The 25,236-nt window shown below is 36.4% G+C and overlaps 1 protein-coding gene across 5 annotated transcripts in view; it reads left to right on the plus strand.

Moving 5' to 3' along the window:
* The window catches only part of LOC150082988 (uncharacterized), a 1,785,507-nt gene that overhangs the window by 1,240,798 nt on the left and 519,473 nt on the right, over positions 1-25,236 (plus strand). For all 5 annotated transcript variants that reach the window (XM_090377722.1, XM_090377724.1, XM_090377725.1 and 2 more), the window contains one exon: positions 16,072-16,186. In XM_090377722.1, coding sequence (XP_090233848.1) covers positions 16,072-16,186 — 115 coding nt within the window. The remainder of the gene's footprint in view (positions 1-16,071; positions 16,187-25,236) is intronic.

Consider the following 25,236-nt stretch of genomic DNA (forward strand, 5'->3'; position numbering starts at 1 on the left):
TAAGAAAAATTTTGAAATATTAGAATCAAAGGTAAGAAATATAAGTAAAATATAAATGTAAGCATATATTAATCATCGTTGACCCGACAGAGAACGTAATTTAAGGATTAAAACAAGATTAAATATATAATACATACTACATTTGACCGTATCTAGGACATAATGTAATAGTCGTCAAAATAATATGTGGTGCCCCCTATGTGATGGATACGGTAAAAATAAATAATTAAATTAAATTAACGCAAAGAGAAACATGCAGATAGTAAGAAGAAAAACTAAAGGAGTAGGAAAAATAGAACCTGAACTCCACAAAGGCGAAAAATAGTGGTATAGATAAGAAATAGTTTCTCCTACGTCCTCGGATTGCCCTAATAATTTCGGAGAAATAAAAATAAAGAGTGTAGGACAGCTTAAAGGCATTACAAGATATAAGTTGTGGCTCGGGTATGCCCGGGATCGCAAACCCGTTCCTATAGTAGGACCCTGAGCTGAATTTGCATGTTATCTCAGCGTGAATTTAAGTAAATTAAAAGAATTTAACTATATGTATTAAAAAAAAAAAAAAAAAAAAAAAAAAAATGATACACTGTAATTTGCAAGCCGGTGGGTACAAGTTTTCTACGCCGTAAGACACCAAGAATGCAAAGTGTATCCTATTTATCTTATTTTAAAAAATTGTTATATCTAGATTTACTAAAATACTGCATAAGATCAGCATACAAACATAATATACCAGTTGAAGCTTATCACATGTGGTTATTTACAATGCTTAATATCATATCTAATAAATATAATCAATTGAAATTCGTACAGGATAATCTATATAATACCAAATTAATAAATAGGCAGCTCAAAGATATACATGAACATTTTATAATAACTCCCGTTGACAAAGCTGCTTGCAATTATGCAATCATATGTAAATCATATTATATAGATATTATAAAAAATGAACTACAGTCTAGCCGTACATATAAACAGATAACATCTTCTTCTAATATAATAATCAAAAAATTAATTGCATTGCATAAAAAATTAAAGTTAAAGTATAATAACCTAAAATATCCATTTATATATTGCATACCCAAATTTCACAAAACACCAATTGCTTTTAGATTCATAACATCATGTAGAGATAGTTATGCGAAATTTCCCGGAAAAACGTTAGAAAAGTTACTTAAAAGTATATTAAATAACTTAAATAAAACTATTATAATAAATAATAACTTACCTATTATAAATGCTCTAAAAAATAATAATATTCATCAAATACAAACTTTTGACTTTAACAGTCTATTTACGAGCATTAACCTTAATAACTTAGAAGTCGTCCTCCAGAAACTATATTTAGAAAATAAAAATGCTATAAAGGTTGATTTAACCTATTGGAATTCTCTAATAAAATTATGCATCTTTAATAACTATGTATATGACGGAACATCGTTATATTTGCAAGTCACTGGCACCCCTATGGGAAGTCCAGCATCAAGCATAATCGCAAACCTTTATCTGTATTATACAGAAAGAGAATTTCAAGATAACCTACTTATATACAGATACGTAGATGATATATGTGTTTTTAATTGTCCACATTTTGTCCAGGATTACAGTGGATTATATCCAGGGGAGCTTGTGTTGGAAAAAACTATTAGTTCCGATACTATAGCAAATTACTTGGATCTTCATATAGAAATATTACATAATAATAAAATAGACGTAAACGTATATAATAAAAGAGATGCATTTAATTTTAACGTAGTCAGCCTTACAAACTGGAAATCAAATGTATCAAAATCAGTGCATGCTAATATAATTTTATCGCAATGTTTAAGGATTGCTTATATCTGCAATAGTAATAAAAATTGTTCAGCGGGCTTAACAGCGTTGTACGGCAGGTTGATCAATAATAATTTCCCTATCGCTTACCTGAAATATCACTTCAGGAAAGCAATTAGCATAATTAATTTCAAAAATTTGTTTTCTGAACCTATCGTTTCAATATAATTTTCAATAAAATCGTTATATTTAGTGCCATGTATATATGTAAATAGGATACACTTTGCATTCTTGGTGTCTTACGGCGTAGAAAACTTGTACCCACCGGCTTGCAAATTACAGTGTATCATTTTTTTTTTTTTTTTTTTTTTAATACATATAGTTAAATTCTTTTAATTTACTTAAATTCACGCTGAGATAACATGCAAATTCAGCTCAGGGTCCTACTATAGGAACGGGTTTGCGATCCCGGGCATACCCGAGCCACAACTTATATCTTGTAATGCCTTTAAGCTGTCCTACACTCTTTATTTTTATTTCTCCGAAATTATTAGGGCAATCCGAGGACGTAGGAGAAACTATTTCTTATCTATACCACTATTTTTCGCCTTTGTGGAGTTCAGGTTCTATTTTTCCTACTCCTTTAGTTTTTCTTCTTACTATCTGCATGTTTCTCTTTGCGTTAATTTAATTTAATTATTTATTTTTACCGTATCCATCACATAGGGGGCACCACATATTATTTTGACGACTATTACATTATGTCCTAGATACGGTCAAATGTAGTATGTATTATATATTTAATCTTGTTTTAATCGTTAAATTACGTTCTCTGTCGGGTCAACGATGATTAATATATGCTTACATTTATATTTTACTTATATTTCTTACCTTTGATTCTAATATTTCAAAATTTTTCTTAATTAATTATCTTCATTCGATTTATTTATATTCGATTTATGTTCGGCCTATACTGGTTTATATTTGGTTTAGATTTAAATTACTTAGCATATATTGATCATCACAGAAACAGAGAACTTCTTGTCGTTTTTTGCCTTCATTCTGGGTGGTTGGCCCCAGTTGAAGTCATCTAGATTGTCGGTAAAAAGCGATAATAATAATAATAATTTTTTTTTTTTTTTTTTTGCGTTTTCTTAAGTCCATGATGGTATTCTTATTATTGGATTGATTTACTTTTTCTATTGATATTCTGTAGACATTGTGGGTGTATTGCATGATTGCTTGCAACTGCATTAACCCATAAATATTAGTTATTGTCTTTTAACTTTCTTGCTTTGCTTTATTTCTTGCTTTCCTTTTATCACTAATATAACTATTAATATATATATATATATATATATATATATATATATGACAAGCCTCTAGTTGTGGTTAGTCATTAGTTCATAGCTATTTTGTGCTACAGTTTTACTGACTAATAGTTACAAGAATATTCACTGTGATCTCAGTGATATTAACAATGACTAAATGATGTAAGGAAGCATGCTTATAAGATATAAGGGGGAAAACTCTTCTAATAACTTGGCCCAGCCCTTATAATTTATTCAAACTACCTACTTCTACACCAGATGTAAATTTATTCCAAAAAAAAAAAAAAAAAAAAAAACCAGTTAATCTAAGGCTAAAAGTAGATTTCCACATATCTGTCCTAATACTTCCCTTTCAACATTTCAGTCGGATCTCCTTCTCAGCAGGTGCCTAGTTTTCAGATGCTGCAGTTTGCAGAACAGAAATCTTTCTTGATAAGAAATATTTTTGTTCAGAGGAACAAAACAGCAGTTTTGTTCCTCTGACTAAGCTTGTTGCCCTTCTCGGACCTGTTCCAACAGATCTACATTCTTCCTAAAATAAAGCCTACAAACTTACACACAGCACCCAAGGTGCAGCCTAACCATTGCGTTATACAATGGGATAATCACCCTTTTTCACCTACCCAAATACTTGTATATTACTGAGAGAACCCCATGAGCTGTCCTAGTAGATGCTCTGCACTACTCAGAGAACTTCATGCCAGACTGTACGGTTGCCATTTAATCTTTTTCGTCCTCCATTGATTTGAGTTTGCTACCTACCAAATGATAAATTATTTTAGACTTACTGAGAACTTAACTGCCACTAACTGGCAAAGAGCTCACTGTGGGTGACCCAGTGAGCTAGGTTGCCATATAGTTCACCCAGGTGTGAACCAACATAAACAGGGGCCGAGTTGTGGCACCTACACCACACAGAGGAATGCCGTCCCTCTGTGTTACAAGGCAATACTAGGCGGCAGATGACTCTCATCGACAGGTGCAATACCACCACTTTGCTTATTGAAGGCTTGAAGTGGTGGAACCCATGTTTGGTCTCGAGAACAAAGCTCCAGTAAACCCTCCGCTTCTCTTCCATCATGCAGTATGATCAATGTCTTTTTGAGGCTATGATTGACACCATTGCAAGGTCCAATCTTCCTTACATTTCAAGAGTACAGCTCTAAAATGGTGTTTGCAGGCTGGACAGTAGTTAGTACACCAGGCTGAACCTATCTGTAACTCTCTAGGAGGCTTCTGGATCAGCTAGTGTATAATCTCGCTGCCTCTACTCTGCCAGATAGTGACTGTAGGGAGTCCGGGTAGTGTGTATGCGGGGCATTGTCGAGGCCATGTTTTGTCAAGGAGCTGGGTATATTCTTACTATGTGTATGCCATATCCAAAAATTTCATTACTTCATACAGCATTTCCCCCCACTTTTTCTTACTACTGAATATGGCATGAATTGTCACACTAATAGAACAAATTTATTTGCAAAAAGATCTAAACCTTCCAAACACTTCCTCGTTCATTTCACAAATATATGCAGTCTCAGTTCTAATCTCAATGAAGTCCATTTCCATTTACATTCTGCCAAACCCAATGTACTTTTTCTGACATAATCCTAGTTATCAGTTGATTCAACCAATGCTCATCTCAGTTGTCTGAATTATTCTATGTACGATTCCTTTCACTTCAAAGGTGGTACTTATGCATATATCCATTCTGATATTCCTTGTCAGAGACTTGGTAATTTGGGATCTCCTCATTTCGATCTTCTCTGGCTTAAAATCTCTCTACCACATTCTGTTCAATTCATCTGTTGCCTATATCTTTCTCCCCCCCACTAATTGCTTGAAACTCTTTGACTTCCTCTCCAGTCCTTGACTTTCTCCAGTCCAACTTTGCTACCAATGAGGTAATTTTCCTTGGTGATTTTAATGTTGACAACTCCAGTTGACTTCCGCTTTCTTGCAAAAAAAAAGGATTCTTCTGTTCCTATGCTTATCTTCGATGACACTCAGATTTTTAAGCAAGATGATATACCTCTATTGCGGATTACCCTGACTTCTAATCTCTCTTGGCATAAGCACATTACAAATATTGCTTACTCTGCATATAAAAACCTGGGTTTTCTCTTTCCCTCTCAGTGTTACTTTTCTTCCAAGCAGTTGTTCATTCTACACAAATCGTAAATCTGCCCTGCCCTACCATGGAATATTGTTCCCACATCTGGTGCAGTGCCCCCAAAACCTCTCTCAGGCTTTTAAATTCCATTCAGAAGTGGACAGTTATGTTAATTAATGACTCATCTTTAATAGTCTCTCTCTCTCTCTCTCTCTCTCTCTCTCTCTCTCTCTCTCTCTCTCTCTCTCTCTCTCATAGATGTTCTGTCTGCTGCATACCTTTTCTATAGATACTTGAACCTTGAACAATATTTCCTAATAGGTATGAAACTTTTAGTAGCATCCACGATTAATTCCTTGAATGCTTCCCACTTAGAATTTACTGTTGGTAACATCGTCAGTTTATCCCACTGTACAGAATTTAAAAACTTTCAGTGGTCTCAGAAAGTTTTTAAATTCTGTACAGTGGGATAAACTGACGATGTTACCAACAGTAAATTCGAGGTGGGAAGCATTCAAGGAATTAATCGTGGATGCTACTAAAAGTTTCATACCTATTAAGAAATATTGTTCAAGGTTTAGGCTTAAATGGTTATCTAATGAACTAATGAGACTCGTAACAGAGAAGAAAAATGCATGGGATGCATATAAATTATCAAGCGACTCAGAAGCCTATGGCAGATATAAGCTAGTCTGTAATCAGGTCACAAAGGAGGTTAGGCAGGCGAAGGCAGATTACGAGAAATCTTTGGCAAAGGATGCTAAGAAAAACAGCAAGGATTTCTTTACTTATATAGAGTCTAAAATGAAGGGGATGAATCTGATTGGTCGACTTACCATTGATGGTTCGACTGTTGATGATCCTGCTCAGATAACAAACAAACTGAATGAGTATTTTGCATCTACATTCACACATGAGGAATTATTAAGGTTTGAAAATGGCAGAAGGTTATCAAATTGTAGCAGGATACTTAATGATTTTGTAATAACTGGAAGCAAAGTGGAGGAGAAATTGTTGAAGTTAAACATAAGAAAAGCACCTGGGGTGGATGGGATCTATCCAGTTATATTAAAGGAGGTGGCAAAGCAACTAAGCAAACCCTTAGCCATAATTATGAGAGCATCCTTGGACTCAGGGGAGGTTTCCATGGACTGGAGATGTGCAAATGTATCCCCAATTCACAAAGGGGGATTGAAGGGTGACACGAGTAATTACAGACCAGTTAGTTTAACTTCTGTTCCGGGTAAAATTATGTAGTCACTGGTTAAAGATGCATTGCAGGGTCATCTAGACAAGACTGCAGCAATAATTCAGATACAGCATGGGTTTGTTAAGGGAAAGTCTTGTCTGACAAATTTGATAGGATATTATGATGTGGTTACAAAGGAACTGGATGCAAAAAATAATTTTGATATCATATATTTGGATTTCAGGAAAGCTTTTGACACTGTTGCGCATGAAAGACTATTGTTATTGTACAAATTGGAGCAGAATGGTATTAAGGGTAAGTTGCTACAATGGATAAAAGGATGGTTAAGTGGGAGAAGACAGAGGGTGGTAATCAATGGGTGCTGTTCTTCGTGGACTAATGTTATTAGTGGAGTCCCATAGGGTTCGGTGTTGGGTCCACTGTTGTTTTGTATATTTATCAATGATATTGATGAAGGTATATCAGGCTTAATGTCGAAGTTTGCAGATGATACAAAGGTTGGCAGGGTTGTTAATGACAGTAATGGCAGTGTGCTATTGCAACAGGATCTAGAAAATTTGGGCAGATGGGCTAAGAAGTGGCAACTGAAGTTTAACCTTGACAAATGCAAAGTACTGCATATGGGTAGAAGTAATCCCAGAGAAACGTTCAGCTATGTGGTACTACACTTAAGGTGGTAGAAAACGAAAAAGACCTGGGAGTAATTGTGCAGGCAGATATGAAGTTTTCTGAGCAATGCAGACAGGTTACCAGGGCAGGTCATGGGGTTTTGTCAATGATATATAGGAATTTTTCTAGCAGGGAAAAGGAGGTGATTATCCCTCTGTATAAGGCAATGTTCAGGCCATGCCTTGAGTACTGCATACAGGTCTGTAGGCCTCATTTTAGATAGGATGGAGATTTACTTGAGCGTGTACAGAGAAGGGCAACAAGATTGGTGAGGGGAATGAAGGGATCCTCTTACCAAGAGAGGCTTAAGTTCTGCAAATTGCAGTGGCTGGAGACTAGGCACCTGTGCGGTGATCTGATTGAGGTGTATAAGACCTTGAATGGGTTGAGCATGCTGAATTCTGATGAGATCCTTCCACTTGTTCAGATTACGAACCTAAGGGGGCATAAATTCAAATTAAGAAAAAGACAGAATGTAGAATACATGTGCGGATATTTGCCTTTAGCCAGCGGGTGGTTAATTGCTGGAACAAACTTCCATCTGTCGTTGTGGAAGTTGATAGGTTGAATAAATTTAAGGAGGAACTGGACAGGCATTTGGAGGGAATGGTGTGATTTTTTTTTTTTTTTTGGCTGTGCGGAATAAGCTCATACACTTGCTTTCTTGCATCACATGCCACTAGTACTACTACTACTACTACTACTACTACTTCCATGAACACTGTTCTTCTGAATTGGCCTCTATAATTATTGCTCTCTCTTTCAAAGCAGTCTGAACACATGCCTTTACTACTCCTTTTACTGTCCAACTTCAAACTGACAGAACCAACTTTCATCTTCCTCGTTTATTCATTCAACTGCCGTTTTCTGGAACAAGCTTCCTTCAGACGTATTTCCTGAAAATTGCAGTCTACAGAAGTTCAAGTCTAATGTTAATAAATATCTTCTTTCATTTTCTCAATCCCCAACCCCTGCATTGTTACTAAGTACTATAGGTTTTAATACCTCTCGTGTTTGGGGTTTTCATAAAAAATAAAAATAGCAGCTAATCAGAGTTATCAGACAAGATCTCCCCTTAACAAATCCATGCTGTGATTGCCCTCTAACTACATTCCTGTCATGATGATCCTGCACTACTTTGTTATCTACCAATTTCATTATTGTCCCTACCACAGAAGTTGTCTACAGGTCTGTAATTACTGACGTCGCCCTTTGATTGTCTCCTAGTTTTGTGAATAGGAGAGAAATTTGCATATTTCCAGTCTGTGGGGAACCCCCCAAATCCAACCCTTGAATAATCCAAGGATGTTCTTGTAATTGTTTTTTTTTTTTTGGCTGATGCTGCATAAGCTCTTGCTTTCTTGCATTCTTGGCGCCTCCGTAGCGAGGTGGGAAGGAGCAGCAGTGCGTAGCACACACTTCTTGATTAGACCGGGGTTTGAGCCCGCCACCACCAAATACGGAGGATGCGGAAAGGTCAGGGAATGACCACCGCCCGGAGCAATATGGCCTTAGTTGCTAATACTCCAAAAAAAAAAAATCTTGCATTCTTGCTTTCTTGCATCATATGCCACTACTACTACTACTACTAATTATGACTAATGGTTTGATTACTTCCTTTTCTGCTTCTTTTAATAGATTATATTAAAATATATAGATTCTATCAGCCCAGGTTCATTATTTACTTTTAATTTAAGCAATTACTCTTCCAGCTTCTCTTCAGTTATCATAAAATCATTTAACTCCTAGTTAGAATTAGATATACCTCTAATATTTCCCATTTCTAAAAAATGTCTTTCCATGCGAATGCAGATGCAAAATATTTATTGAATTTTTAACATCCTGTTTTGGATCAGTAGTTCATCCCATTATAACTATGTTAACATGAACAAAGATCTCCTTATATAATGTTTGAATATGTTGAACAAGTAATCTTTACCTAAAAACTTGAAACGAAACACTTTCCATTTAAAATTTAATACTTCATTAACAGTTTGGAACAGATACTGGAAATAGTATCAGTACTGGAAGTGGACTGGAAAATTCTAAATGCCATAAGAATGCAAGTTTATACAGAATCAGCAAATATATATATATAATAAATAAATAAATAAACACACTTCTCACATCAACTGTAAATATTCTCTAATAATTAATTTCTCTAGATTTCCTTAAATTTATTCAAACTACCCACTTCCATAATTCCAGTTAGAAGTTTGTTTCAATAATTAACAGTATGCTGGCTGAAGGCAAATTTCTACACGCTATCCTGCAACCATCCTTCTTTAATTTGAATTTATTCCCCTCATGTGCAATCTGAGCAGTAGGAAGGATTCCGTGAATGCTGAAGAATTTCATCAGCATTCATTGCAGTGCCTATTTGCAGAACTGAAGTCTTATATATACAGTAAACCCTCATTAATCTGGATCCTGGTAAGTAATCCGTACGTTGCTTTATCCGGACAGCTCTAAAAAAATTTAAAAGTGTAAAAATCAAACGACGATCAGGCTCAAAGGTCATGTGTATTGTGTCTGAGGTTAGTGGGCCATGATGATTCATGCTGCACAAACAACCTGGTTCCCGGCTGTGGTTCAGACAGTTGTTTGTCGTTTGCTCTGTACACACTCAAGCAAATCTACATCCTTCCTAAAATGAGGCCTCCAGACCTGTACGCAGTACTCAAGGTGTGGCCTGACCATTGCCTTATACAGAGGGACAATCACCTCCTTTTCCCTGCTAGCAAAATTCCTATATATCATTGACACAACCCCATGACCTGTGGGCACCTCCGTAGCCAGTTGGGAAGGAGCAGCAGTGCATAGCACATGCTTTTTGATTAGACCGGGGTTCGAGCCCATCACCACCAAATACGGAGGATGCGGAGAGGTCAGGAAACGACCACCGCACATCCCGGAGCAATATGGCCTTAGTTGCTAATGCTCCTAAAAACCAAATAAACAAACAAACAAACCATGACCTGCCCTGGCAGCCTGTCTGCATTGCTCAGAAAACTTCATATCTGACTGCACAATTACTCCAGGTCCTTTTCATTCTCGTCTACCCTGAATGTAGTACCACCCAGTTGATACGTTACTCTGTGGGGATACTGCTACCCATATGCAGTATTTTACATTTGTCAATGTTAAACTTCAGTTGCCACCTCTCAGCCCATCTGCTCAACTTTTCCAGATCCTCTTGCAGTAGTGCACTATCATTAACAACCCTGCCAACCTTCATATTTTTATTGGCATACATCAACATTCACATCAACATTCATGTTAATGTATGCCAATAAAAATATGAAGAAATGAAGAACAAAGAGTGACAGTAAAATTGTCACTCTTTGTTTTTCTTTTTTATTACTGAAAGTATTAAAATCTTAAAAAACTAATTTAAGGTTTTAATACTTAAATTAGTTTTTTAAGGTTTTAATGTGGCAGTGCATCCACCTTGATAAAGCATGATAAAAGAGACCGCATTCATCTACATTAAAGGTTTCGGGTTCATATTGCAAAGGTGGCAAATGCAAAATCTACTGTTCCATATCATTTTCATTCACAGATGCACTTTTACCACATGGATTCTACAAAACAATGACATTTCTGCTACAAAATTTACTAAGCTATCCATTGCTAGCAGAAAATATCTTTTTTTTAACACTTTTTCAGAATTCAAAGCTTTTTCTTCTAGTATTGGACTGCTTACTGGAATTTCTTTAGTATGCATAGCATCAAATCAGGCAAATGTGAACTCATTAATTTCCTGATATCGTTAATATGTTTCTCATTGAATAGTTTTATTTGCATTCCAATTCCACTTTTCTTTAATATTATTTTTTTCTTGTAAAATTTTTTTAATTTGTATTTTACCATAATTATACTTTTCTGCCAGCCTTCTTTGAGATAAGCCCTTTGCTGCATCTTCCATAACTTTCACTCGCCTTTCTTTTAATTTTTCATTTTCATTTGCATTTTTTCTCTCATCACACCTACATTTGAAGATGGATATTCTATTCCATCTATACCTATTTGGGTAGTAATATTTATACAGTTACTTCTTAAACTCCAGATTGATAGAAATATGTGAAAAACACTGGCTACCAAACAACTGGATTAATGGTCATGGTCAGATCAGAAAGTGGTTCCCTTAGGGAATAGAGTTTAAACTTATAAAAATGTTCTATGAAGTAGTGGTCTTTTGTAAAGGTGGTCTCATTGAGCTTGTGGTCACTTATAAATGTTTCATTGTAGTTTAAATCAGCCACAGACAGAAATGAAATTTAATTTTTGCACTGAAACTTCACCAAAGGTGCAAGTGTTAGTGGAAGTCACATAGATCACCCAGCCCGATCACTCACTATTAAGCTGGCATATTCACTTAGAAGTGAGACAGAAGATGTTGCAGGAGACTACTATTTCTCTATAAAGAACAGCCACTTCCAAACAAACTTAGTGACCTAATTCATTAGGTCACTGAATGTTTTACTAATTTTGTTGACAAAGTTTTGGCGCATTATAGCCTAAGTTGCTGATGTGCCAATAAAACTCAACTAACTAACTAACTAACTAACTAACCAAACAAACAACCAGAAAAGCCAATCATTTACTGTGAAGCTGTTGTAAGCACACCACTACATGACTTGTCCATCTCCCTTCCCAGTCAATTACCAAGCCTTTCAATAGATGATGTCTTTTATATCTTCTAACACAAACAAGGTCATCCTTCTTTTAAAGATATTAACTGCAAATTTATTAAATGCCTGGAACTCTGCCTTGCCAATCAACAAATCTTGTTCTGAACCTGCTGCTAACCAATCTAATACCCCCGGACATGTTTGAACTAACTCTTAGCATAGATCTTTGTAGTCCTGACAATGATACATAATGTGCTTCCAGGACTCAGACTCACCATAGGTGACATAGCCTTCTGTGCAAAACTCCTGGTTCACATTAACTTCTCTGAAAAATGAGCTATGGCCTGTTAATAGAAATGTTCAGTAGGTACCCAGACATCTCAGATTATGTTGCTTCTTCAAAATATCAGTTCATGGGAAGAAAGCATATAAAATTCTGCCTTTATTATTGTTATCCCACCCATCTTGCTATCTATTAATCATTATATCCCAGATCCTTCACCTGTCTAAATTGAAATGTTTCTGGATTTACTGCAATGTCGGGAAAAGGCATTGCTAATCCATACTGTAGGCCATATAATAATTCATGATAGATGATATGGAGATGAATAGATAGTCTGCTAGCAAGTATATGTGGAAAATAGGAATGCCACAGTCCTACAATCTCTTATAATTGTCAGTAATGCTAGTCTATGTTCTACCAAAAGGTTATGTACAGTAGTGTCTTTCCTTACTTCCAAAAACCCTAGCATCAGAGGTATGTAGCAACTGGCAAAAATACACTTATAAAGTAGATGTAGTGCTTTCCTATCAAGGCCCAATCTGCTCTGGTTATTCTTTTTATCATGCCACAAATTTCCTTACCTTAATTGTAATATATCTTGCATGCATCACAAAAGATAATCAATCATCCAGCATTACCCCAAGATATTGAAATTCCCTGACCATAGGAATTGCCATCCCATGATACTGCACCACTGGGAGTCTTCCCCTATGTAGAATGCCCTTTAACATCATAATTTTGCTTTCGTTTATTGAGACTGTCAAACTGTGTATGCCACACCACTCACCAAGTTTATCAATTATCAGTCTTAAAGTTGTCTCAGGTTTGCTTCTTGAATTGCCATACACTATCATATCTAGATCATCCATGTATGCTATTTAATTAACTGCCTCAAAATTTTTATGAAGCATTCATCTAACACAAACTTCCCGAATGATGACCCAAAGATAGATCCCTGCAGACATTTATGCACCATATTTAACTGAAGTAGTAGTGACAAACAATGCAAGAAAGCAAGCTTTTATAGCATCAGAAAAAAATAAAAAATAAATAAATAACCCTACTTAGTTCACTGATCCATACCCTCCAAGAATTTGTATATTTCTTTCTTGAATTTATTCAACCCATCCACTTCCACAACAACAAATGGAAGCCTGTTCCAACAACCAACCACCCGCTGGCTGAAGACAAACTTCCACACATCTATCCTGCAATCATCCTTCCTCAACTTGAATTTATTTCCCCTCATATGTGTAGTCTCAGCAAGTGGAAGAATACCATTAACGTTAAAACTCAATCCATCCAAGGCTTTAAACACTTTATTCAGGTCTCCTAGCAGGTGTCTATTCTCAAGATGCTGCAATTTGCATAACTAAAGCTTTTCTAGGTAAGAGCATCCTTCCTAAAATGTGGTCACCAGACCTGTATACAGTACTCAAGATGCAGCCTAACCATGGCCTTTACAAAGAGATATTCACCTGTTTATCCCTGCTAGCAGAGTTCCTGTATATCAATGACAACATTCCTTGAGCTGTCCTGGCAGCATGTCAGCACTGCTGAGAGAATTTCATGTTTGACTGCACAATTATCCCCAAGACTTTTTCATTCTTCACTACCCTGAGTGTAGTATCACACAGTTGATAAGTTACTCTGGGGCTACCCATATGCAGTAGCATGCAATTGTCAATGTTAAACTTCAACTGCTGTTTCTCAGCAGATGGACCCATTTTTCCTAGATCTCGTTGCAGTAGCTTGCCCTGATCACTTTCTTTAACCACTCAGCCAACCTTTGTATCATCTGAAAGCATTAAGTCTGCCGTACTTAATCAGTATCATTGATAAATATTGAAAACAACAATGGGCCCAGCACTGAATTCTAGAGAACTCCACCAATAACATTAGTCCACACAGGCAGGCGCCTCCGTAGCCAGGTGGGAAGGAGCAGCAGTGCGTAGCACACACTTCTTGATTAGACCGGGGTTCGAGCCCGTCACCACCAAATACGGAGGTTACAGAAAGGTCAGGCAATGACCACCGCATATTCACGGAGCAATATGGCCTTAGTTGCTAATGCTCCTAAAAACCAAATAACAAACAAACAAACATTAGTCCACAAAGTGCAGTGCCATTGAAAATTACTTGCACTCTGTTTTCTTCCACATAACTATCCATCTTCAACAATTTATTTTCTGCTTTCCTTTCAGTTATCACAAAGTCATTTAGCTTCTCGTTAGAGTTGGATAAACTTTTGCTATCCCTCCCCTAAAGAATTCTTCATGTGTTAATGTAGATGCAAAATACCTATTAAATTTGTCTGCAACCTGAGCACGATTATCAACAACAGTTATCCTATAGTCATCCAGTGGCCCAATGTAATTAGACCCCTTCCTTCTACTGTTAATACAGTATAAGCATCAAAGTCTTTCCTATTTTTCTTTGCATTCTTTGACACAGACTTCTCATAATCTGTCTTAGCTTGCCTAACCTCCTTTATGACTTGATTACAGATTAATTTATATCTACCATAGGCTTCTGTATCACTTGATAATTTATATACAACTCATGCACATTCGTTCTGTGCCACATGTCTCAGTAGTTCATCTGAAATCCATTTATGTCTAAGCCTTGAACAGTATTTTTTGGTTGGTATGAAAAATCTAGTAGCTTCTTTTATTACTTCTCTGATTAATTCCCATTTAGAATTTGCTGTTGGTAACACCATCAGTTGGTCCCACTATATAGAATTAAAAACTGTCTGAGACCACTGTATTCACCCTTACGAAAGTAAAAACCTTTCCCTTTACTCTAGTTATGTCTTTAAATAAATTCCACATTGGTATGCTGTGATTGCCACCACTCAGTGGGTCTTTCACCTGCAGAGTCTTAGTGCATGAAGATTCACTGCTGATAATCAGATCAAGAGTGTTACTCCCTCTTGTTGCCTCTCTAACATGCTTTAGAAGAGAGTCATCCAAGAAATTTACAAGTCTTCTTATTGCCTGACTGAACAACCCACAAATTCCAGTCAATATCTGGAAAGTTAAAATCCCCCATTACAAGACATTCTGATTTATAGGCCCACTCTATTTAACTGTATAGCTGTTTAGCATACTCATTACAATCATTATATCTATATCATACTCCTACTCTCAATTTTGTTTTCCCTGTGCTTATATCATACAAAACTGACTCACCATTGCACTCATCACCCATGTCAATTGTATACACCTGCCTTAGACCTAATATGCTTCTGAACTAAGAGCATAACCTTCCACCTCTCCTGTCCTGTCTATCCTTCCTGTATACATTGTACTTCCTATATTCAAATTCAACATGTTTGAAACAAAATACCTGATTAACCCGTTAATCAGGTATTTTGTTTAATATTTATTTATTTTTCTTTAAGGAGTTTGCTTTTTGATCTTTTGCTTGTATGCAGTTAGCTTCTCTTCAGAGTTATTTGTTGCAGTGATTTTTATCATTGTACAATACTGTTTAATCTTGTAAATCATTATTTGATTATACCAAATTTGATGCACATTTTTAGTTTACCTACTTCAGATAATAACTTCACCACAAATTTGAAAAAGAAAGATATCAAAATCCATAATATTTTAAAAAATAAAAGAGTCTATCTAGCAGAGAGCTGAACCCATGTCTACGCAATAGCAAACATATTATTTTGTACAATTGTATCATTTACACAACCACTGGACTACGAGCTCGCCATGATCCAGTGGTTATTGTATGTAGCCACAAGTAAAGAGGTTGTGGTTTCAAACCTGTATAGTTCACAGTAGGCCCTGCCCATTGTAACTGTGGTGAAGAAAACCTGCCTGCCCTTAATAATAATTAATTCAATATGTATGTATGTATGTAGGTATGCAGTCATGAAAAATATGTAAATTTATCTGGCTAAGTCCAGAAGAGTTTATATATATTTCATAAATATAATGTATATTTCATACATAATAACAGTTTTAATCAATGAATGTATCATTTAATAACATCTTTGGAAGCGTATCATTGTCAAATAATTTAATCTTTTTTTTTTATTACAGATTTGGATACTTTCTAAAAGGCACAATTCCAGCCATCATGTTGTTGTCATGGATTTTCTTGGTTGCGTTTCTTGTCAGGGAGCGAGTACTGGAACAAGAATTACACTTAGATGAGGTATTTAAATTCTGCATTCTCTGTATTTTAGAGCTCTGAAAACTATTATGAGGGTTTCGATTAGGGTTGAAGAGTATCCTGTATAATACCAATCTGTAATTTTATCGGCAGAAGATCATTTATTAGCCATAAAGAATGGTTTTTGCAAGGTAGAGCAGGAATGTTAAAAATCATATGAATTATCCTGTAACATAAGTACACAGAATATATAGGAAATAAATGAAGAAATATCCCTTGTAATTTTAATGGAAAAAATGACCCAATGATATTCATGAATATCTGGAATTGATGAAAATGAACTGTTGCAAGAACTGATTTTGGGAACTGAATTATTTAATAAAGTATATCAAATGATATACATTTACATAAAATTGTATAAATAAAGTCTAACAATATAAATGATATGCTATACAATTAAAATTTAAAAAATTTTAAATAAATGAATAAAATACATTATTATTTTACATTGTAAAATATAATGTATTTTCATTGTAAATTCAATTAAAACAACTGAAAATGCAAGTGCTGGCTTTTGACATATAAATATTTTCATTGTTTTTTTTTTCAACATGAAATGATGAGCTGCTTCAATACCTCAGAATATAAGATGCAAGCGTATGATTGATCTTCTTCATTATAATATTTAATTGTAACTATTTCATTTCTTCTCATCGCCTTTCAAGTTTACACCTGGTTTTATTACAATGCAGTATCAAAGATATGAAAACAGGTGAATGCACGTTCCCTTGTCCCTATTTATCAAATATCTCTCACATTGCATATGCATTGCGAGAGATATTTTCATACTTAATGGTAACTGATTGGGGTATATGTGGATGCTCTTATTAGTGACTAATAATGGCAAATTATGCAAGAAAGCAAGCTTATATAGCATCAGCCAAAAAAACACCTACACAGTTCACCCATCCATACCCTCAGATAGTTTGTGTAATTCTTCCTTAAATTTATTCAACCCATTCACTTCCACAACAACAGAAGGAAGCCTGTTCCAACAATCAACCACATGCTGGCTAAAGGCAAACTTCCACACGTCTATCCAGCAACCGTAAAAATGCCATTAACATTCAGCTTACTCAATCCATTCAAGGCTTTAAACATCTTTATCAGATCTTTCTGCAGGTAACTCATCTCCAGATGCTGCAATTTGCAGAACTGAAGAATTTCTAGGTAAGAGCATTCCTTTGTTCCCTTGATCAGTCAGGTTGCCCTGCTCTATACCTGCTTGAGCAGATCTACATCCTTCCTACAGTGAGGCCTCCAGACTGTGTACAGTACTCAAGATGCAGCCTGATCATGGCCTTATACAAAGGGATAATCACCTCCTTATCCCTGTTAGCAAACTTTCTGTATATCATTATCAAAACCCCATGAGCTGTCCTGGCACCATGTCTGCACTGCTCAGAGACTTTCATGTCTGACTTCATAATTACCCTCCAGGTTTTTTCCACTTCCCACTATGGCGAGTGTAGTGCCACTCAGTTGATAAGTTACCCTGAGAATACTTCTGTTCATATGCAGTACCTTGCATTTGTCAATGTTAAACTTTGACTGCCATTTCTCAGACCATCGACCTAATTTTTTCTTGATCTGGTTGGAGTAGCATACTATCATTACTGTCATTAACCACCCTGCCAACCTATGTATCATCTGCACACTTTGACAATAAGCCTGATATACCTTCATCAATATCATTGATAAATATTTAAATCAGCAATGTGCCCATCACTGAACCCTGTGGAACTCTACTATTAGCATTAATCCACAAAGAACAGTGCTCATTGATAACCAATCTCTCTCTCTCTTCTTCCTCTTAACCATCCCTTTATCCACAGAAGTAACATGTCCTTAATCCACATTGCACCAGTTTATAGAGCAGTCTTTTATGTACAACAGTATCAAACATCTTTCTGACATCCAAATATATGATGTCCAAATTATTTTTTTCATTCAGTTCCTTGGTCACAGCATCATATTTACCTATCAGATTCGTTATCTAATAAGACTCCCCTAACCAATCGATGCTGTAATTTCAGTATAATTGCATGCCTGTCCAGATGGTCATGCATTACTTCTTTAACCAATGATTCCATTATTATTTTCACTGCAACATACATTAGGCTAACAGATCTGTAATTACTCATGTTGCCTTTTGATCCCCTTAATAAATTAGGGATACATTCACACATCTCCAGTCCATATTGACCTCCCCTGAATTGAAGGATGCTCTCATAATTGTGGCTACAAGTTTGCTTATCTCTTTTTCTGCCTCCCTTAATATAATTGAATAGATTCCATCCACCCCAGGTGCTTTTTTATGTCCATCTTCAACAGTTTTTCCTCTACTTATCTTTCAGTTATATCACAAGGCCTGATGTAGCCGAGTGGTCATGAGCATGAGTGCAGTAGCGCACGCTGTTTGAGTGGACCGGGGTTCGAGCCTGTGACTGCTCAATATGATTAACATTTGTATTGATGATTTATTGTAAATTTCACTGACATGGTGGTTGTGCTGGAGTATAAACAAGAACAAAGTCATTTAGCTCCTTGTTTGAATTTGATAAACTTCTGGTATTCCCTTCCCAAAAGAATTAATCATGTGTGAATTAGTTGAAAAATACCTGTTCAATTTGTCTGCAACCTGAGCAGGGTCATTAACAGAGAATCCATAGATATCAAGTGGTTCAATGTGATTTAACCCTTTCTACTGTTAATATGAGCAAAGAAGTCTTTGCTGTTTTTCTTTGATTTCTTTGTCAGAGACTTCTTATAATCTGCCTTAGCTTGCCAACCTCCTTTATGACTTGATTACACACTAATTTGTATCCACCATATGCTTTGCTATCACCTGATAATTTATATGCATCCCATGCAGTTTTCTTCTGTGCCATATGTCTCAGTAGTTCCTTTGACATCCATTTATGTCTAAGTCTCGAACAGTATTTCTTCATTGGTATGAAAAGCCTAGTAGCTTCATTGATTACTTTGCTGAATACAGTGGGGCCTCGCCTTCCAATGACATCGACATCTGATATTCTCAGGAACCAATTTACCTTCCATGCGACCTTTTATTTTAAGAACCGATGATATTTGCAGGAACCGATGGCTTTGTTTCCACCAATTTCCACCAATGCAGAAACGATGCATTGGTGGAAATTTTTAGATGCGTGGCATGCAGAACATCATTCATACAATTATTCTCATCCAATTAGTGTCTTTGTTATTGTTCAACACAACATTCCCATGTTACAGTACTTCAAACAGTTTCTTTATCTTCTGTTTGATGTTCTTGTCCAGTGTGTAAGCAGAGTTAATTTTTGTTAATTTTACATTTTTGTTAATTATATAAAATCAACCCCTTCTGGAAGCAAATGCCCAGAAGAATGTACCTCACTAAGGATGAGGCTAGTTTACCTGACCATAAGCCTATGAAAGATAGGCTCACTCTTCCGTTGGATGCCAATGCCTCTGGAGATTTTAAGCTGAAGCCTTTGCTGGTGTATCACTCTAACATCTCCAAAGTATTTAAACAACAAAATGTCAACAAAGGCATGTTGGGAGTGTTTTGGCACAGTAATAAGAAGGCCTCGGTTATAAGATATGTCTTCAGTGAATGGACTCTTGAAGTTTTCTGTCCTTTAGTGAAAAGTTATCATGAGAAAAATAAGTCTCCTGCGAGGGCAATGCTTCTGCTGGCTAATGCGCCAGGCCATGATCCCGACCTTGTTCAATCTCTTGAGGCACAATTTTACTTTGTTCAAGTCAAATTTTTGCCACCCAACACCACTCCTCTTCTTCAACCAATGGACCAGCAAGTGATTGCAAACTTCAAGACACTCTATACCAAGAAAACGTTTGCCAGTTGCTTTGCAGCGACCTCTGTTGAAAATGCTGTCACCCTCAAAGACTTTTGGAGGTCAAAGTTCAACATCCTAGACTGTGTGAGGCTAATCATAAGTTCTTCTACCAGATGCTTAAATTCAGCCTGAAAAAACATCTGGCCTTTAATCATCAATAACTTTGACTGATTTGAAGATGGTGCTTTGACAAATGATACTGTCACTCTTTGTAAATCAATGAGGAGGTTGACAAAGTGGATGGAAAGGACCTTATTGACACTCATGGGCGTGAGCTAACGATAGAGGAGCTACAAGAGTTGGAGAAAATTAAGAAGAGTGACACTGAAGAGGAATAGGACACCCAAAAAGTGTCAGCTGAAGAGTTGAAGACGATCATTTCTTGTTGGGAGCATTTAAGAGAAGTGGTAAAAAAAAACACCCAACATCAAAAACACTGAACTCATGATGTGTGCAAAATGGAAGGTAAAGTTATTTCTTACTTCAGGAGGCTACAAAAAAAAAAAAAAAAAAAAAAACAGTCCACTTTGGACAGTTTCTTTGCCAGTAGCAGCAAAACACAAAAGGACATATGACGTCTGATCTAATCTCACAACCACTACATCACCATTGATTTCATCAGCCCTGCACTTCAAATCTAAGTTAAATGCTAATTGATCGTTTGATTTTTATTTTAAGATGTGTTTTTTAACTACTTATTAAATAATATTTATAAAACACTCATTTTTAATGTAAAAATCAAGTATAACAAGTAATAAATACCTATTGTATGTGTTGTTGGGGTCATCTGCTAAAAGTTTGGAATGAATTACACGAAACTGATGTATTATTGGTTACAACTTACAATATTTTCAACATACAATGGGTTTTGTGAAACAAATTGCCATCAGATGTTGGGCCCCACTATATTTCCCACTTTAGCATTTCCTGTTGGTAACGTCATCAGTTGGTCCCACTGCACTGAATTTAAAAACTGTCTGAGACCACAGTACTCACTGTTATGAAAGCAAAAGCCTTTCCCTTTACCCTTGACAGTAGTTATGGCTTTAATTAAATTCCACATTAGCATGCTGTGATCACTGCCACCCAGTGCTTCTTTTTCCTGTAGGTTCTTAATACATGAAGATTCACTGTTGATAGATAACCAGAACTTTGCTTCCTCATGTTGTTTCCTGTTGAACATTGCTTCTCTAATATACAGCTGTAGAAAAGAGTCATCTAAGAAATCCACAAGAGACTTGCTAGCATGTGAGTGACCAAACCTCAAATTCCAGTCAACATCTGGAAAGTTAAAATCCTCCATTGTGAGACATTCTGATTTTCTGGACCACTCTATTTCTCTGTACAGCTGTTTGGTATACTCATCAAGTTATTTGGCTTATAACACACTCCTACTCTCAATTTTGTTTTCCCATTGCTTTTATCACACCAAACTGACTCAATATTGCACTCATCACCCATGTCAATTCGATACACTTCCCTTAGATCTAATATGCTTCTGAACTAAGAGCATAACTCTCCACCTCTCTCTTGTCCTGTCCTGTCTTTTTTTCATGTATACATTGTACTCCCCATGTTCAAATTCAGCATCACTTATGTTTGAGTGATACCATATTTTCGCTGTTCCTACAATGTTTGTATTTGATGACTTAATCAGTACTTCAAATTGATCAAATTTATTTTCATTAGCATCATTTTGATAACTAGAGCAGATATTCTTGCACCCCTTCTATTCAATTGTATCCTATCCCTATAAAAACAGTCTCTCCTGTTAACAAGTACAGACTATGCTGAGAAAAAGTTTATCCCATGAGCCTTATACATTCTGTCCAGGACCAAATTGATTGACAAGGCTCTCAACATATACTCCCTGCTATTGTGTCTGGGCAGAATTGCAGATGCTTTCAAATTCATTCCTAATACAACTTTTTCCAAACATTGCCCCATGCTTGTTAAGTATGCCCTGAGATCTGCTACTGTTAATATTATTAGTGCCAACATGTACAACAGTATCACCATTTGTGTCCTTAAAAGATGATATCTGCTCTACAACATCATCTAGTTTTGGCTCTGGCAGACATACTCTGGTCCTGTTCCACCTATCCTTCTTGTATATAGCCAAATATGTTCAGAAATAGCAGAATTGAAATCTGTGTTGAATGTTGCATCTTTATTTATTTATTTTCATAGTTTCCCAATTAATCTCTAAAATTTCACTTAGCTGATATAGCTTACACTGCATTCTAAATTTTTAATTTTATAAATAACTCCATGTCTAGAATGGGATTTTTATTTGGAAGAAATATGGCCTGTAATTTTCTATCTGGCAGTCATCTGCATTGAATATTGTATTGGTTAAATTCTGTCTGTTTGTTGAGATACCCCTGGATAAAATAGAATGCAAGCTGCATCAGCATTAGTATCACATTTTCTTTATCTAGGTACTTTTTAGCTAGGACCTCATATTTATCCAAGATCTGATTTGAGAAGCTAAATAGACGTAAATCTCTCTCTGCATTCTATCCCCCCCCACATTCCCTGTATGTTCTTCTACTCTAGCAGGACCAGGCCCAAACCATTAAAGCCCAAACATTACAATTTACATTTTTTGATGACTCCCAGAAATAAGTTTCACTGTATTATGTACAATGAAGTTAGTAAGGATGAGGAAGATAGAAGGGGTGATAGGTTAATGCTCCTTATGAAAAGCAGACAAAAGCTCTCCGAGATTCAGAAGTCAGGCATGCAGGTACAGAATCTGTGTGGTGTGAGTTAGCTGTAACAGAGGTATAATGAGACCAGGAATAACCTACAGACCAGAAGACTGTGAAGATAATGATGAGAGCCTCTACAGACAAATGGAATGGGGGAGCAAGTGTGAATATTTTATTAGGGGGGATTTCAATTTTTTCCTAATTGAGAGGAACTCACCATGGGATACAAAATTTTTAAATCAACTAGATGATTGTTATTTTTATCAGCATGTTAAATGGGAAAAAAAAAATTCTAGATTGGGCATCACCAATGAACCAAAGGTATCTATCATACAGATGACAGTATAGGAATGAGTAGATGGAAGTCATAACGGAGTTCCAAGTTGGATGATGAGGAAAGCGGTAACAGTTGTTAAAGGCACAAGAATAGGTTTCAATTTCAGGAAAGGAGATTATGACAATTTAAGGTCTTCTCTGTCAACATGGCCTCTATCAACTGAAGAGACAGCTCAAACACGGTGAATATATTAGAATTATGACATTACCACAAAGATATAGTCACAGAAGCCTTGAAACCATATATATCATTAAGAAAATGTAATATAAGGAGGATTCCAAGATGGATAAATAATGAACTAGCCACTTTAACAGAGTAGAAAAAGATGGTACAGAAAAGTAGTGAATCTTATAACAACTACAAATTATGTGTAATAATACCAGAGAAAAAGTTAGAAAGGCAGATTTTAAGAAATAATCTATTAGGACAATTAATACCTGTCATAATAGGGAGCTAATGGATGGAAACATGGTGTCGCCCAAAAATGGGGGATGATGAGTTTCACTATGGTATCTACAATAAATTGAGGAAGCATAGGGAAGATAGATGGGATGATGGGTAACATGGAGCTAAGTGATTTTGTAATAACTGAGAGCAAAGTGGAGGAGAAATTGTTGAAGTTAAACATAAAAAAGTTACATGGGGTGGACGGGATCTATCCAGTTATATTGAAGGAGGCAGCAAAGGAAGTAAGCAAACCCTTAGCCATAATTATGAGAACTTCCTTCGGGTCAGGGGAGGTCCGCATGGACTGGAGGTGTGCAAATGTGTCACCAGTTCACAAAGGGGGTTCAAAAGGTGACTCAGGTAACTATAGAACTGTTAGTTTAACTTGTGTTCCAGGGAAAATAATGGAATCACTGGTTAAAGAAGCATTGCAGGATTATCTAGACAAGTCTGAAGTAATATTTAAGACAGAGCATGGGTTTGTTAAAGGGATGTCTTGTCTGACCAATTTGATTGGATACTATGATGTGGTCACAAAGGAACTGAATGCCAAAAATAATTTTGATATCATATACTTGGATTTCAGGAAAGCTTTTGATACTTTTGCACGTGGAAGACTGCTGTACAAATTGGAGAGGTATGGCATTAAGGGTAATTTGCTACAATGGATAAAGGAACGGTTGTGTGCAAGACGACAAAGAGTGGTAATCAATTGGACACTGTTCTTTGTGGACAAATGTTATTAGTGGAGTTCCCCAGGGTTCGGTGTTGGGCCCGTTGTTGTTTTGTATATTTATCAATGATATTGATCAAGGTATATCAGGTTTGATGTCCAAGTTTGAAGATGATACAAAGGTTGGCAAGGTTGTTAACAACAATGAAGACAGTATGCTACTCCAACTAGATCTAGATAAGTTGGACAAATGGGCTGAAAAGTGGCAACTGAAGTTTAACTTTGACAAATGCGAAGTACTGCATATGGGTAGCAATAACCGAAGAGAAACATACCAACTGTGTGGTACTACACCCAGGGAAGTTGAAAATGAAAAAAACCTGTGGGTAATTGTGCAGTCAAATGTGAAGTTTGCTGAGCAGTGCAGATCGGCTGCTGGGGCAGGTCATGGAGTCTTGTCAATAATATATAGGAATTTTGCTAGCAGTGACAGGGAGGTGATTATCCCATTATACAAGGCAATGGTCTGGCCACATCTTCAGTACTGTATACAGGTGTGGAGGCCTCATTTTAGGAAGGATGTAGAGTTGCTAGAATGAGCACAAAGAAGGGCAACAAGATTGGTGAGGGGAACAAAGTCGTGCTCTCACCAAGAAAGGCTTAAGTTCTGCAAATTCCAATGCCTGGAGGGTAGTCACCTGCAAGGTGATCTGATTGAGGTGTATAAGACCATGAATGGGTTGAGCTAGCTGAATGCTGATGGGATTCTTCCTCTTGCTCAGAGTAAGAACCTGAGGGGGGGACAGATTCAAATTGAGGAAAGACAGTTGTAGAATAGATGGACATGGGAGTAATTGTGCAGCAGTCAGATATGAAGTTCTCTGAGCAGTGCAGATGGGCAGCCAGATTAGGTGCTGGAATCTTGTCAATGATGTACAGGAATTTTGCTAGCAGGGAAAAGGAGGTGATTGTCCCTCTGTATAAGGCAATGGTCAGGCCACGCC

This window comes from Mastigoproctus giganteus, chromosome 7 (genome assembly GCF_048544385.1).
Source record: "Mastigoproctus giganteus isolate SK-2022 chromosome 7, ASM4854438v1, whole genome shotgun sequence".
NCBI classification, from domain to species: Eukaryota; Metazoa; Arthropoda; class Arachnida; order Uropygi; family Thelyphonidae; genus Mastigoproctus; species Mastigoproctus giganteus.